The sequence below is a fragment of the Peromyscus californicus genome, unplaced genomic scaffold (assembly GCF_007827085.1).
Source record: "Peromyscus californicus insignis strain IS unplaced genomic scaffold, ASM782708v3 Scaffold_10__1_contigs__length_136768540, whole genome shotgun sequence".
NCBI lineage: Eukaryota > Metazoa > Chordata > Mammalia > Rodentia > Cricetidae > Peromyscus > Peromyscus californicus.
In genome coordinates this window covers 67,445,689-67,460,280 of record NW_026294391.1, presented here as the reverse complement: position 1 = coordinate 67,460,280, position 14,592 = coordinate 67,445,689, and the positions used below count along the sequence as shown (strand labels likewise).

At 35.6% G+C, this 14,592-nt stretch overlaps 1 protein-coding gene across 2 annotated transcripts in view; it reads right to left on the bottom strand.

Moving 5' to 3' along the window:
• Window positions 1-1,721: 1,721 nt before the first annotated feature.
• The window catches only part of LOC128115273 (uncharacterized), a 68,107-nt gene continuing 55,236 nt past the window's right edge, over window positions 1,722-14,592 (bottom strand). The window contains exons 5-7 of one of the 2 annotated variants that reach the window (XM_052745782.1): window positions 3,329-3,413; window positions 2,599-2,734; window positions 1,722-1,844 (exon numbers count right to left, since the gene is read on the bottom strand). In XM_052745782.1, the coding sequence (XP_052601742.1) occupies window positions 1,722-1,844; window positions 2,599-2,734; window positions 3,329-3,413 (344 nt within the window). The remainder of the gene's footprint in view (window positions 1,845-2,598; window positions 2,735-3,328; window positions 3,414-14,592) is intronic. The other variant, XM_052745789.1, reaches the window with a different exon arrangement.

Here is a 14,592-nt window from a genome sequence, read left to right as displayed (position 1 = left end):
TTGGAATTGAACTCATCTCATCAGTCATTGACAGCAAGCACCTTACTAAGCCATCTTAGTGGCTCCTCATAAATTTGTTTCATTATGATTTGCTGAGCTTTACAGGGGTCATCTTTGTGACTATGCATCAGGAGCTAGCCATTTGATCCTGGTGAGCTCATCAGTGGGTATGTAACTGAAGACATTGTCCCTCCCTACAAACTGTTCAGTAATCAATAATTGAGCAGGGAGAGGTAGGACCATATGAGCCTGCTCCTAACCCATGATTTCTTGTTGACAGGCTTGTTCTTGTTCAGGACCATTGCAGCTGACCATAACTGCAATGATCATGACCACATTGTCTATATCCTGCCCACAAGACAGCATTTCACTTTCTTTGTTCCTGTCATCCAGCTCTTACATTTTTCCCGCCCCCTCTTCCACAATGGTCTCTAAGACTTAGAGATTATATAAATGCCTGTTTATGGCTGAACATTCAACCATCTTATTCTCACACAAACACCCAAATAACTCTCTACTCATCCTCTTTTATTGCAGAGAGTAGCTTTTCTGGTTAAGTCTAAGAGTAGCATTTGTCGATGAATATAAGCATAGGTATTTGGAAGGCAGCTTTGAGCCATGGCAATTCAGTTAAATGTTAATAGTAAGTTCAACCCTAGGACCTATGTCTTCCTCATCCATGGGAATTTTTACTGGGTTTAAAGTACCAAGGAGGAATTACTTCTTGTGGATCAAGCCTCATGTAAAACCCGGATTTGTTGGTTAGTCCCATAACAGTTGTGCCACTAGTGTGTCAGTTGATACACCTTGCCTGAAAGGTTGGTTTTGTAGCTTGTAGTGTTCACAGATGGGTAAGATCATTGATACCTTCACTACCCCAGTAGCCAACATAATACTTTTCAGCACTATGACAGCTGGCAGCTGGAAAGAAGCTCCTAGTTCATTTCCAGCTTGATTTCTCTGTATCATAAAATCAGGGTGTGTGGTGTCTTCAGCAACAGGTTCTTATCTACTAGTTTCTGGTGGGCAACTAAGAGGAATGTCAAGAGTCTGTATCATGTTTAAGGGGGCCTCTGAAGTCTACCTGACAAACATCTCATAAGGTGGTATTCTACAACTAACACTGGGATTTTTGCTTAAAAACCCATAGCTTTTAGGAACAGCATTATCCAGCCCTGCTGGATTCCCTTTCTCTTATGCTCCTAACAAGGTACTACTTTTCATGTGACATTTTTATACACTTGTTGTTTTGGTTAATGCTTCCTCCCTCCCCACTTCATGTTCACTTTCTTCTCTACTCCATGAATCTTTGGGTTTGAACTCAGGTCATCAGGATTGACAGCAGATGCCTTTATACATCACTATTATTAACAGTTTGCAATTGATCTTCCATACATTTCACTGAACATACCAAAAAACCCATAAATCAACACCCAAATATTGTGCCAAATTTTGGAGATAATGAATGTCTGGAATCTGCTGAATTAATGAAATTGGACACAAGAAATGAAAGTTTTGCACTATGGTCATCAGGAGGGGGCAGCAAAGAAAAAAATTAAAGGCATAAAGAAAAGAATTAGCAGAATTGTAGGGAAAAATTATTTAAAGAATAGAAATCATATTTGTAGTGTTTTCTTGGAATATAACAAAAATACTTTCAAAATGATCATGAAATCTTACACACACAGATTTGCATAAACATTTATTTTTCCATTTGGAAATCAATAGTTGGATTTCATGTGAGCCCAGCCTATTTTGTAAGGCACTTCTAGTTCTTCATAAGCCGAGTGTTTCTTTTCTTTTGGAGAATAGGCTGGTCTTGGGGGCCCAGATGTGGAAAAATCCTGCAAGGAAGTTAAAAATATCAAAGTTACTGCATGACATTTCATAAAATATCTAAGCTTGCTTAGATATGCTAATGTATCAGAAAATTGAGCATATATCATGTGTCATTTTAGAAAACTGTTTAGTTGCTATTACAATTTCATAATTATTTTAAAAATAAAATATTTATTTTAGTTAATTAATGTTAGCTTCTTTTAAATAGCCACTAAATACATGTACTGCAACTCTTCTGAACTGGCTTAGCTACTATGCAATCCAGAATCTCTTCACTACAATAAGAAACAAACATTGCTGGATGGTATGTATGTAAGAAAAACAAGTAGTTTTGTGATATTATAGTTCCAAAGTTCATTTTGTTACTGTAAAGATGGATGTTAGTACATCCCTGAATAAGTCTCCAAGCATTTAATCAGTTCTCATTGGTTTCAAATCTCCTTTCTAATGATTGCAAATTTAAAAATATATAAATTATAATATACAAATTAATAAAAAACATGCTACATTTATCTATATATACATGAATATCTATTATATTTTATGTATTCTATATCTTTGACTCTCATTTCCTAATCCCATTATACAAACTTAAGTAGTAGGTATAGTGATTCATATAAAGTCAATTTTCCAAACCTATATCTGAACTAATTTTGTTTTATCATTTTAGCATAATGAATGCCAATGTTCACTATGTCATCTGCACTGGAATTATGATGATTATGACCACAAATAGAAATTGAAATGTTTTCTACATACGAAGATTGGCTTCATGTTTGTAGTTGACAAGTTGTTCCCATAGTTTATTGCAGGCTTAGTTGGTCCTGGAGAGTCATCCCAATTACGAGCAGGATAGTTGTAAAAAGTACCTTCTTTGAGTTCTTGAGCCATATAGCTATTTTAAGAATAAAAAATTAAAATATTTCAAAATATAGCATATATATATTGTTAAAGAACTATAATGCAAAGATTACTATGACTGTATTCTATATGAAATGAATGAAGTCATTAGATTGAAATAAGAGGCATAATGAAATAATGGTGTATTCATAAGATAGAAAGTACTAAACAATTTTTGTTTTAATTATATTGCAAAAACTAGAGGCTTGATATGGAATAGTCCCAATGTTCTTTCTCAGAATGCCTACAAAATTGTGATACTTAGATAAATGGGAAACACGGCATTTAAAGCTCTACAGTTTAATTTTCCTTGCGAAATATGCTAAAGAGCTATCTTTTACTCTGACAAAAATAACATTATATAAAAATTCACAGTTAGAAACTATTATCTATATACCTGTTTATCTCTGCAACTTTGCTTCCTACAAATACACACACACACACACACACACACACACACACACACACACACACACACACACACACATGTTTAAACTGCTCAAAGCAATTATTTCCAAATGAGATATTCTTTTCTTTCTTTTTCAGTATTTGTACTTTGCACTTCCATTTTATAGGATAGATAACTTACTTGGAATTTATTCTGGATAAATTTGATGATGGAAGAAAAGGATTTCCAGAAAAGGCTTCTTGGTGGGATAGACTCCAGGGATTCTACACAGAGATTTTTATAAGAGGAAAAACAATGGTTAGTCATGATTTGAAGGAAATGTAAAATACAGTGTATAATTGCTCACACTGCATCTCCATGCTAATATGTAAGTACCATAATAGTTCTAAGCCACTTCCTACAATATGACAAATGAACAATAGTAAGTAAAGCACTAGGAACTTTGCAAGCATCTATTAATCTAGCTATCTGCTATCATCTGCCTGTCACCCATATAGTGATAGAGAATGGTATTCTGAAGACGTGTAAATGGGAATTACACTTCAGACACAATCTGAGCATTAAGTAATGCTTTTAACCAAAGATTAAGCTTAAGCCTATCTTTCAACTGTCATAATGTGAACAATTTCACAGATAAAACACACTGAAGATAACTCGAGGAGACTAAATTTAGGTTGAATACAGAACTACAGCATGAGCCAGGTACAGTATACTGGAATAAATTTTTAAGAAAAAGACAATCCATGGAAATCATTGTGTTGTGGCTATTTAGGTAGCAATTTCAAAATCAGGGATAATTTTACATAACCACTTTCATATAATTAATTTTACAATAGGAAGCTTCAGACAGTCTATAAAACTACACATGTACTTTAACATTGAAATGGTTAAATGATATGAAATATACATGATGATCCATCCCCAGTTTTCAGGTACTATGCACAATCAGAGTGGTAAAGAATCTTAGAGTAATAATAATATAAAAGATAAGAAAGAGATTAAATATCATCTGAAAAGGCCTACTGACAAACAAGAATGAGACTGACCCTGTACTTTTCTTTCACTGTTTAAAATTGTCTCTTCTGTCTCTGGGCTTTTTCTTCTTCTTTGACTTAAAAAACCTCCTCAGGAGGAAATATAAAGCAATGATAAAACACAATAAAAAGGCCATAAATCCTGGGGAAACTCTGGTGAATCTTGGCCAGAAAAGTGAGCTTGTGTCTGTAACCTTCTTACTAAGCCTCTGATATCACAATGGGCAGAGTCATGATGTCAGAGTATACCAGGTCTCAGGTCTTAAAGGGGCCACGTTTCTTTTCATGGTGGATGTAATTTCTTTGGTTCATGCCTTTTCCTCTCTCAGGCAAGAGGGAAGAGTGCATTTCTTGTGGTAAAAGTTTGGACTCATGGTCATAAATGAAGAATTTTTAGATTGAGTAACATGGATGCTTTGAGGGGAAGGATCCTCAAACAAACTGCAAAGATACCTAAAGATGTAGAATTATTGTACTCTTATACACTTTGACTTATCCATTTGGGGCCTATTTTTTATTTTTTCATATTTATGTGTATTAATGATTTTGCCTGTATGTATGTCTGTGCACCACATGTGTGTAGAGTCTGTGCAGGACAGAAAGGGTGTCAGATGCCCTGGAACTGGAGGTACAAATGGTTGTGAACTGTGACATGGGTACTGGGAATCAAACTCAGGTCCTTTGGAAGTGTAACCAGTGCTCTTAACCGCTGAGTCATCACTCCAGCCATCAGCTTAATTTAAACTCATTAGTCTACACTTAGCCTTATTCCAAGTAAGCGGATACAGCAAAGTACTTTAGACAAAACTTGAAAGTAAAGATATATAGAATAATTAAGGCCAGAGTGAAACTGAAATGGTGAGATTGCATTTTTTAAACTCAGGCCTTTGGGGTGTTAGTAATGCTATCACTGGTAAGATTGTGGCAATCCACTATTATATGCACTTGGGAGTCAAGAAAGATCACCAGCAAGTTAGTAAAGACAGGTGTTTTTTTTTTGGTTTTTGTTTTTCAGAATTAGTAACTATCAGTCAGTACCATCTATTTCTAACCAAAAAGCTCGTGGGAATAATAAAACTATTAATAATCCCAAGAAAATAACAAGCAAACATAAGTAATGTAGTCACTCTGCTTTGAAGTCTAACAGTAGTTGAACCCAAAGCTGAATCTCTTCACATACTCCGGAAGCATGAAAAATGTGGGTTTTACTTTCTTCATGAAAAACGTTTCTTTTATATCATATTTCAGAAAATTTTGAAACACCATAATCAGCATTAGGGATTTATTGTTTTCCATCCATGTTGATGCAGAAAGAGTAGGGGGTGGATTTGCCCAATACACCATGAAACAAGCCATGGCCTACCTCATCAATTTTAAATAAGAAAAGGCCATGTGGAGGAATCCATTAGGGTACAAGAGTACAGGAGCCACCAGATTAAACATTTAAATAAATAATCAAAGAGTGTAAACACCATCTGTGTGTCACAAAAGTGAAAAAATTAAGAAAAAGTGAAACTCATGGTAGTATTATGAAGAACTGAATAATCACGTGCTTGAAGATATGAAAGTACATCTAATCTAACTAGAACAGTCTGACTAGGAGCCTATCTAGTGAAAATCACAGACAAGGAAGCTGGCCTGTTTTTTCTCTTCAATTTCAATGATGTTTTGCCAAATTTTAGATAATATGGGCCATCTCTATGATAATAATAGCTGGAACCAGGAGAACACTGTATCATGGAGAGGAGAAGACCCAAGTTTCTCAAAAGAAGTTCATCTTTTAAAATTCATGATTTAAAAAAAATATCTTCAGAGGTCCCGAAGCAATATTCAGCCTATCCTACAATTGCCTTATTTTTTATATTGTCTTCAAGTTTCCAAATCCTTCTCCATATATTTATTCTCACCTGATAACCTTACTTCTTAAAGAGCATATTGAGTGAGGTAACCCAGACTCAAGAAGATAAACAATACAAATTCTCTTGTTTACTGTTCCTAGTCCCAAGTCTTCAGATGTTGACTATATAACATGGATCAACCACAGAAACCACAAATGGAAAAGAACCATGTAGAAATAACAGAATGCAGGTGATAGAGAGTAGAAAATGGTGCTCGCTTCGGCAGCACATATACTAAAATTGGAACGATACAGAGAAAGTAGAAAATGAAAAATGGGGAGGTAGGCTCCAAATGGGATGGGGAAGGGAGGTCAATACAAAAGGAGCAGGAGAGGAAGGGATAAATACCAAGGTTGTTTGAAAAAAACTTCAAGGAATCATTATTTTATAGTTACCGAAAATTATGCATATAAGTGTGTGCATATATATATATATATATATATATATATATATATATATGAATATATCTTAAAAGATTTTAAGAGCTAGAGCTGTCAATGTCCCCCTAAAGAACTGTAGACTGACAGAAACCTCAGTACTAGGCACAAAAAAAAACTCCTTTAAAATAATATTGACTATGGCTATTGCCCTTGGTTGCCTCTCAGATGTTGAAGGAAAGCTCCTATTGCTGAAGATACTTCACATTTAGGACACATGACCCAGATTATATGATCTGATTCTAATCTGAAAGCCTCCATTCTGTGGTTTAGCTTCCATAGTACCAGAAAATACTGTACAAGCTGCCAAGAAGGGAAGCAATTAATAGTCTTTTCTATTTATCTGTGACACCTATGAACCACAACAATGACCAGCATGGCAAGATATCCATAAAGGTGCAGTAAGAAATAGTTGTTTATTTGAACTTAAGGCCCACTCAACAGGAGGGAAACCATGTCTGATATTAGAAACCTAACCTGGGGCTAATGAAGTCCTGTATCTAAAAGAGATCTGCCACTTTTCTAGACCAACCTTAATTCCTGTCTACAATCTGAATCTTGTCCTTTTACCCACAAATGGTGTGTAGATCACCTCTGATAAAAAGATGCTTTTCTTTCCAGCAAATGGAGACCATCACAGAAAACCACAGCTGGAGCCAGGCGGTGGTGCATGCCTTTAATCCCAGCACTCGGGAGGCAGAGGCAGGTGGATCTCTGTGAGTTCCAGGCCAGCCTGGTCTCTAAAGTGAGTTCCAGGAAAGGCGCAAAGCTGCACAGAGAAACCCTGTCTTGAAAAACAAACAAAAAAAAAGAAAGAAAGAAAGAAAGAAAGAAAGAAAGAAAGAAAGAAAGAAAGAAAGAAAGAGAAAGAAAGAAAGGAAAAGAAAAAAGAAAAAGAAAGAAAGAAAGGAAAAGAAAAAAGAAAAGAAAACCACAGCTGGAAACAAAACAGAGATCAACCAGGTCCCAACAGCCCAACCCCATTGGATACATCTATATCACAGCTCCTGCATCTATGGCTCAGGGGAACCTCTCAGTAAAGGGATAAAAAGATTTTAAGAACTAGACTACCAGGAAGTCTTCCGTGAAACAGTCTATCATAGAAATGGCTGCATAAACAAGATCTGACAATGACAACATCAATAGACATGCTAATGTGGAAGAAGGAAACTCTCATGGGGTCACACACCTAGACAAAAAACTGTAGGCAACTGATGACTTCTCTGAGGAGAGTTAGTCTATTCTAGGTATGTGCCCCTAATTGTCTAATACAAAGTGGTGAGTCCTACAACCACATACAAACAAACAACAAAAATGAACTCATCAGGTTGTATTTATATATTTATGCATATATGTGCATATGTGTGTGCACGTGCATGTGCATGTGTGTGTATTCATGTAACAATAGTAATTGGAAGAGGATATCTATTTGGAGGTGAGAGGGACATGGAAGGAGTTGGAGGGACTGGATTTGGGAGGGACTACAGGGAGGAAATGGAGAGGAGAAAATGATACATTTTAATGTCTAAAACATAAAGAAAGAAAAAATGTTCTACTTATTGAATTGTAAAAGAGAGAGAACTGTTTATTATCTACAAAATTTGTCAAAATATCTGCATCAATGTCCATAACACTTTGCTATGAATAAAACGTGTATGCTGATATCAAGCACAAGTCCTTCCAAGTCATCTCAAGATCATACCTCTTCTTGCCTCCCTAAGAATTTACCCAGTTATGCACATTCTTACAACAATTTCCTATCCTTTGCATCATACTTGTTAATATAAAGACATATATTATACAGAAACTCTTAACTCCGTCTACATTACTGCCTCATGTCTCTGCTTCCTATTACTGTAAAATAACTTTAAAAGTTTTCTATCATCTTTGTCCCAGCTACTTCATCTTTCTTTCACTTTTGCACCCAGGTCCAGCTTGCTTCTGCCTCTGCCAGTGTGCTTGTCAATGTTAGCAACCACTTCCATATTGCCAAATCCAACCCAGGAGTACATTTTCTGCCGTCATTTCACCTGCTTACTAAACACAGTTTAATACTGTGATTTATCTCAATTTCCTTTGATAATACAGCTTCTTCTTTACTAACAACCTCTAAATGTTGGAGAACCTTAAGGGCTTAGCAAGTCAACAAGAACTTGCTTCCTCTGTGATTGTCCTCCAAGTTTAAGTTCAGTGGTGTGGCATTAAATAGCACCCATATCATCATAACTAACACATGAATATTTTTCAGCCTATATATATATATATATATATATATATATATATAGGCTGAATATATATATATATATATATATATATCCCTTGAGAATCAAATTTACATATCCAACGACTGATTCAACACTTCCACTTGTAAGTCTAATAGACATCTCCAATGAATTATGTCAAAACCAAAAATTTTGATCTCTCCACACACCACTCCCAAATCTGTTCCTCCTCCAGTGATCCTTGTCTCCTTAGTTGCTGGAAAATTATTCCTTAGCAGGGAGGCTAGCTAGTAAGGAGGACCCTAGGAAGGACGCATGGATCGCCCAGTGATGGAGAAATGGATGAGATCTACATGAGCAAACTGGGGGTGAGGGGGAGTAATGGAGGGCAAGGGACGGGGGATGAGAGCTTAGAGGAGCGGGAAGTTCAAGCTGGAAGGGAAACAGAATGGAAGAGCAAGGAAAGAAATACCATGATAAATGAAGACACCATGGGAATAGGGAGCAGAGTGCTAGGGAGGTTCCCAGAAATCCACAAGGATGACTCCACCATAGACTACTGGCAATGGTCGAGAGGATGCCTGAGCTGGCCTTCTCTGGTAATCGGATGACTGAATACCCTAACTTTCATCATAGAACCCTCATCCACTGACTGATGGAAGCAGATACAGAGATCCACGACCGGGTCCCAGGCAGAGCTCCAGCAGTCCAATCGATGAGAGAGAGGAGAGATTCCATGAGCAAGGGATATTGAGACCACGTCTGTTAAAAGTACAGAGACAACTAGCCAAACTAGCTGAAAGGCATGAACTGTGGACCAATAGCTGAGGAGCACCCACAGTACTAGACTAGGCCCTCTGGATAAGTGAGACAGTTGTTGAGCTTGAACTGTTTAGGGGACTCCCAGGCAGTGGGATCGGGACCTGTCCCTAGTGCATGAGCCAGCTTTTGGGAGCCTAGTGCCTATGCTGAGAAACTTTGCACAGCCTAGTTCAGGGAGGAGGGTCTTGGACCTGCCTCAGCTGAATATACCAGGCTCTGCTGACTTCCCATGGGAGACCTTGCCTTGGAGGAGGTGGAAATGGGTGGTGAGTTGTGGGGGGAAGGCTGGGGGGTGGGAGGAGGGAGGACAGGGGAATTTGTGGTTGGTATGTAAAATGAATAAAAAAAACTCTTAATAAAAAAGAAAAATGGGATGGGACTTGCAATATAAAAGTAAAAGATTCTTGGTCATTTAAAATAATTTTTCTAAAAATAGTTTTATTAAGATATTATTTATATAATATAGAATACATCCAGTTAAAGTAAACAATTCATTGTTTTCAGTATAGCCATAGATTTGTCAGTATAATTTTCATCATCTCCAAAACAAAACAAAGCTCTGTACTCATAAGCCATCATCCATCATTCTTATCAAATCTTACCCCATTCCCTTGCCCTAGAAAGCTTGCAATCTACTTTCTGACTATGTGAAACTCCTCGAAATTTTATATAAATGGAATCATGAAATATATAATCCTGTAAGACTTACTGACATTTTCACATACTGAAATTATTTCAAGGTTAATCTATGTTGTAACAAATATCAGGATTTCTATTTTGTATTACCAAATGATATTTCATTACACAAATATGCTGTATTTTTATATCTATTGATTGATAGATGCTTTCGTTCCTTATTTTGTCTATCTTGAGTTTGCTATAAACATTCCTGAATAACATATTATTTGATTTTTTTCCTATTCTCCTGGTTATATACCTAGAAATAGAATTGCAGGTCCTATGGTAACACTGTGTTTAACTTTTTAAGCAAGTGCCAAACTGTTTTTCTAAAGTAGCTGTGTTATTGTACATTCCCAATAGCAGTGGAAGAAAATTCCAATTTAAGAATGTCTTCACTGAGCCGGTCAGTGGTGGTTCACATCTTTAGTCCCAGAACTGGGGAGGCAGAGACAGGTGAATCTCTGTGAGTTCAAGGCCAGCCTGAGCTACAGAGAGAGTTTCAGGACAGGCTCCAAAGCTACACAGAGAAACTTTGTCTCAAAAAACAAAGCAAACAAAAAGAATGTTCTCACCAAACCTGCTCTTTTCTCTTTCATTTTATGTATCCTAGAGTGTATGACATAGTTTCTTATTATGGTTCCAGCTCTCAGACCTCAGACAACTATTGATGTTGAGCATCTTTTCATGCATTTATTGTTCATTTGCATATATTGCTTAGTGAGAATTTTATTCAGAGACTTTGCCAAGTTTTAAATGTATTTTTTTTTTCAGTTTGAGTTGTAATTCTATGTACAAGTTCATCATCAAACAAATGATGTTTCTAAATTTTCTGTCACTGGGCTACTTTCTTCCTGGTGTCCTTTCAAGCACAATGATTTACATTTTGTTTATTTCTTGTTTATCCATTTTGTTGCCAGATTCATACTTGATTTCACAGCTAAGAAACCACTGTTTAAACACAAGCCATGAAAATGTATAACTGTAATCTACTAAAAATTATATTTTAACTCTTACATTTAGATTTTTCACCAATTCTGAGTTAATTTGTATATGATATATGATATTGATTATAAATATGAAGGCTTGTTTTAGAACTACCAATTTTATTGTATTGACATCTGTGCCAATTCTTCAGCATCCAAATCACAGTAGCTATGTTCAGATTATTAACCTCCAACTTTTAAAATTATCATTTCATTGTACACATTTATGAGATAGTGTGCAATGGACAATGCCAATACGTAAGATATACTTAAGTCAGGATCAATAAGGCTACCTTCTCTTTTTTATTAATTTTTATATGGAATCTTTGAGCTCTTATTTTCTAGATGTTCAAAAGATATGCAATAGGTTATCATGAAGTATATTTATCACACTGTGCTTTGAAACCTACAACTTAATTCTTCCATCTGTGTTTTGGATACCTGTTATTCAATCTCCTTCTATAATGCCTACAACCCCAACTTTCCAACCTCTTATATTCACTAGTCTACTTGAGGTAGACTTTTCAGACAATCCACATATAAGACTTGGTACTCCAACTTTCTACAACTGATATATAGCTACTCATCCATTGATGAACATCTAAGTCAATTTGTATCTTAACCATTGTTGATAGGTATACAATAACTATGACTTCACTGATATCTCCTAAATATACTGATATCATTTTTTATAAAACCCAGAAAATGCATATATATAGCGACATAGATGCTCAAATAGTTGCATCATATAATAGATCTAATGTTTACAATTTTTAGAAGCCTCCTGAAAGTACTCCATAGAGGCTGTATGAATATATAAAATTGGAGAGTTCAAAATCATCATATGAAAATAAGAAGCATTCTCATATATCAGCAACATTTGTTTGAAATAAATTTTAAAATTAATCCTAGTTATAGAAGGTACAGAAAAATTATCTCGAGAGAAATTTAACTAAAGAAGTGTAATATCTTTATAGTGAATAATAAAAACTACCCCAATGAAAGGACTCAATGAGGACACAGAAAGGAAAGGCCTTCCATGTTCAACCCACAGATTCAAGGTACTTTTCCTAAAAAGACCATTAGTACTCCTCATGTTTTTAAGAAATCCTGTAATTGTGTACTTCTGACAGGAACACACACACACACACACACACACACACACACACACACACACACACACCCCTCAAATGGCTTAAGCAATCTTAAGCAGGAATAAAACTGGAAACACAACACTACCTAATTTTAAAATGTAAGACCAAGTAGCTGGCGAGATGGTGAGACAGATAAGAGCTCTTGCCGCCAAGCCTGATGGCCAGCATTCGATCCCCAGAACCCACATGGTAGAAGGAGAGAACGGACTCCCTCAGGTTGCCCTCTGACCACCACATACTTGCTGTGGAATGTGTGCACTTGAGCATACACATGCTCATACACAGTAAATTAATTAAGTTTAAAAATTGAAAATATGCTACAAAGCGGTAGTAATAGTATCATTGCCACTTGTACCAAAGCAGACACACTGAAGCATGAGTCAGAACTGAGTCCCCAGTAAGCTCTCTGAGCATTTATAACCAACTGATTTTTCAAGTTGTATTAGTGTGCATTTTTTTATGAAGTATATAACATACTTTGAACATATTCACTCCCAGTCATCCTCTTATATACCACACCCCCCACTTTGCTCATCCTCTATCTCTTCTCAAATAGACCCCTCTCTATTTTCATGCCATATGTATGTGCATATTTTCTATTTTTGTGCCATATGTATGTATGTATGTATGTATGTATGTATATATATATGTTTTTTATGTATCTGCATCAACTAGGTTCTACATATGATAAAATACATACAACATTTATATTCCTAGGTGTGACTTATTTAGCTTAGTATGATGATTTACATTTCCTCCCATTCTTATGCAAATGGCATAATTTTGTTCTCTTTTGTGGCTAAATAAATACCACCATGCATATATATATATATATATATATATATATATATATATATATATATATATCACATTTTCTTTATCCATTCATTTATCCTTATACCTACAGTTAAGTGTAATCTTCACCCCTAATAAAGAAAACTTCCCTTTGCTACAGATAGAGACCACTACAGAAAACTACACCAATCAGAATGCAGATTTGTGGATCCTGGTTCCAACTGATACATCTACAAGACCATGCCTGCACCTAAGGTTCAAAGAACAATTTGGAAGTGGGGGTGGAAAGATTTTTAAGAGCCAGGGGATGATGGAGTTCAAAACGAGATTGTGTCTCCCAGGTATGTCAGAAATTAGACCCATAAAGTCTCACCAAACATGACTGCCTAAACATGAGCTGAACAAGGACAACAACAGTAGATATGCCAAAGTGGACAGAGGAAAGACCAGGAGGCCTCAAGCCTACACAAAGAACTGCAGGCAACTGAGGAATGCACAGAATGAGACAAATAGTCTTTTCCAAGAGAAGAGCAGACATATTGGTTGTTCAGTATCAAATGGTCAGTCCTGAAAACATACATACAAATCATATTATACAAATTGAGCATTTATTTTAGGAATATATGTATATACACATATATATGTATATATGTATGTATGCATCTAACAACAATTAATGCAAAAAGAGGCCATAAATTTGAAAGAGAGTAAGGAAGAATATATAGGAGGGTTTGAAGGAAGGAAAAGGAAGGGAGAAATGATATAATTACATTATACTCTAAAAAGAAAGAAAACCAATTAGTTACAAAATATATAACCTAAGAATGAGAAAATTATATGAATATGTACTTTTCAAAAGAAGAAATTTAAATTCCCAACAAACTTAAATAAATGTGATCAAAATCACTAGTGAGTCAAACCTGCAAGGAGGTACAGCATCTCAACCCATTAGAATGTCTTTTATATACAAAAAAGAAATAAATGTTGGCTGGGACGTGGAGAAAAGGGACTAGTACACACTGTTAATGTGCTCTCCAGCTTCCTCTTCTACAAAATTGCTTTGGCTCTCCTGGATCCCTTGAAATACATGTTTTAGGGTAAAATATATCTTTGAGTAAAAGCATTTAATCTGTATATGCAGTTGAAAGCTGTTGCCAATTTAACATCATTAAGATTTCTAACCCATGAATACGTGATATATTTCATTACTAAGGTCTTGTTAACTTTCTCTCAATCTTTTTGTTTTTGTGAAATTTATTCCTGAGCATTTTTATTCATCCTGGTTAAGTTGTAACTAGAATTATTTTGTTAATTTGAGGACAGATCCAAATAGATAAAAATTATTTATTAAAATAGAACTTTTCTATTGAAACAAAGAATTCATGAGACATTAGACAAATTTATTTTTATGTATCTAA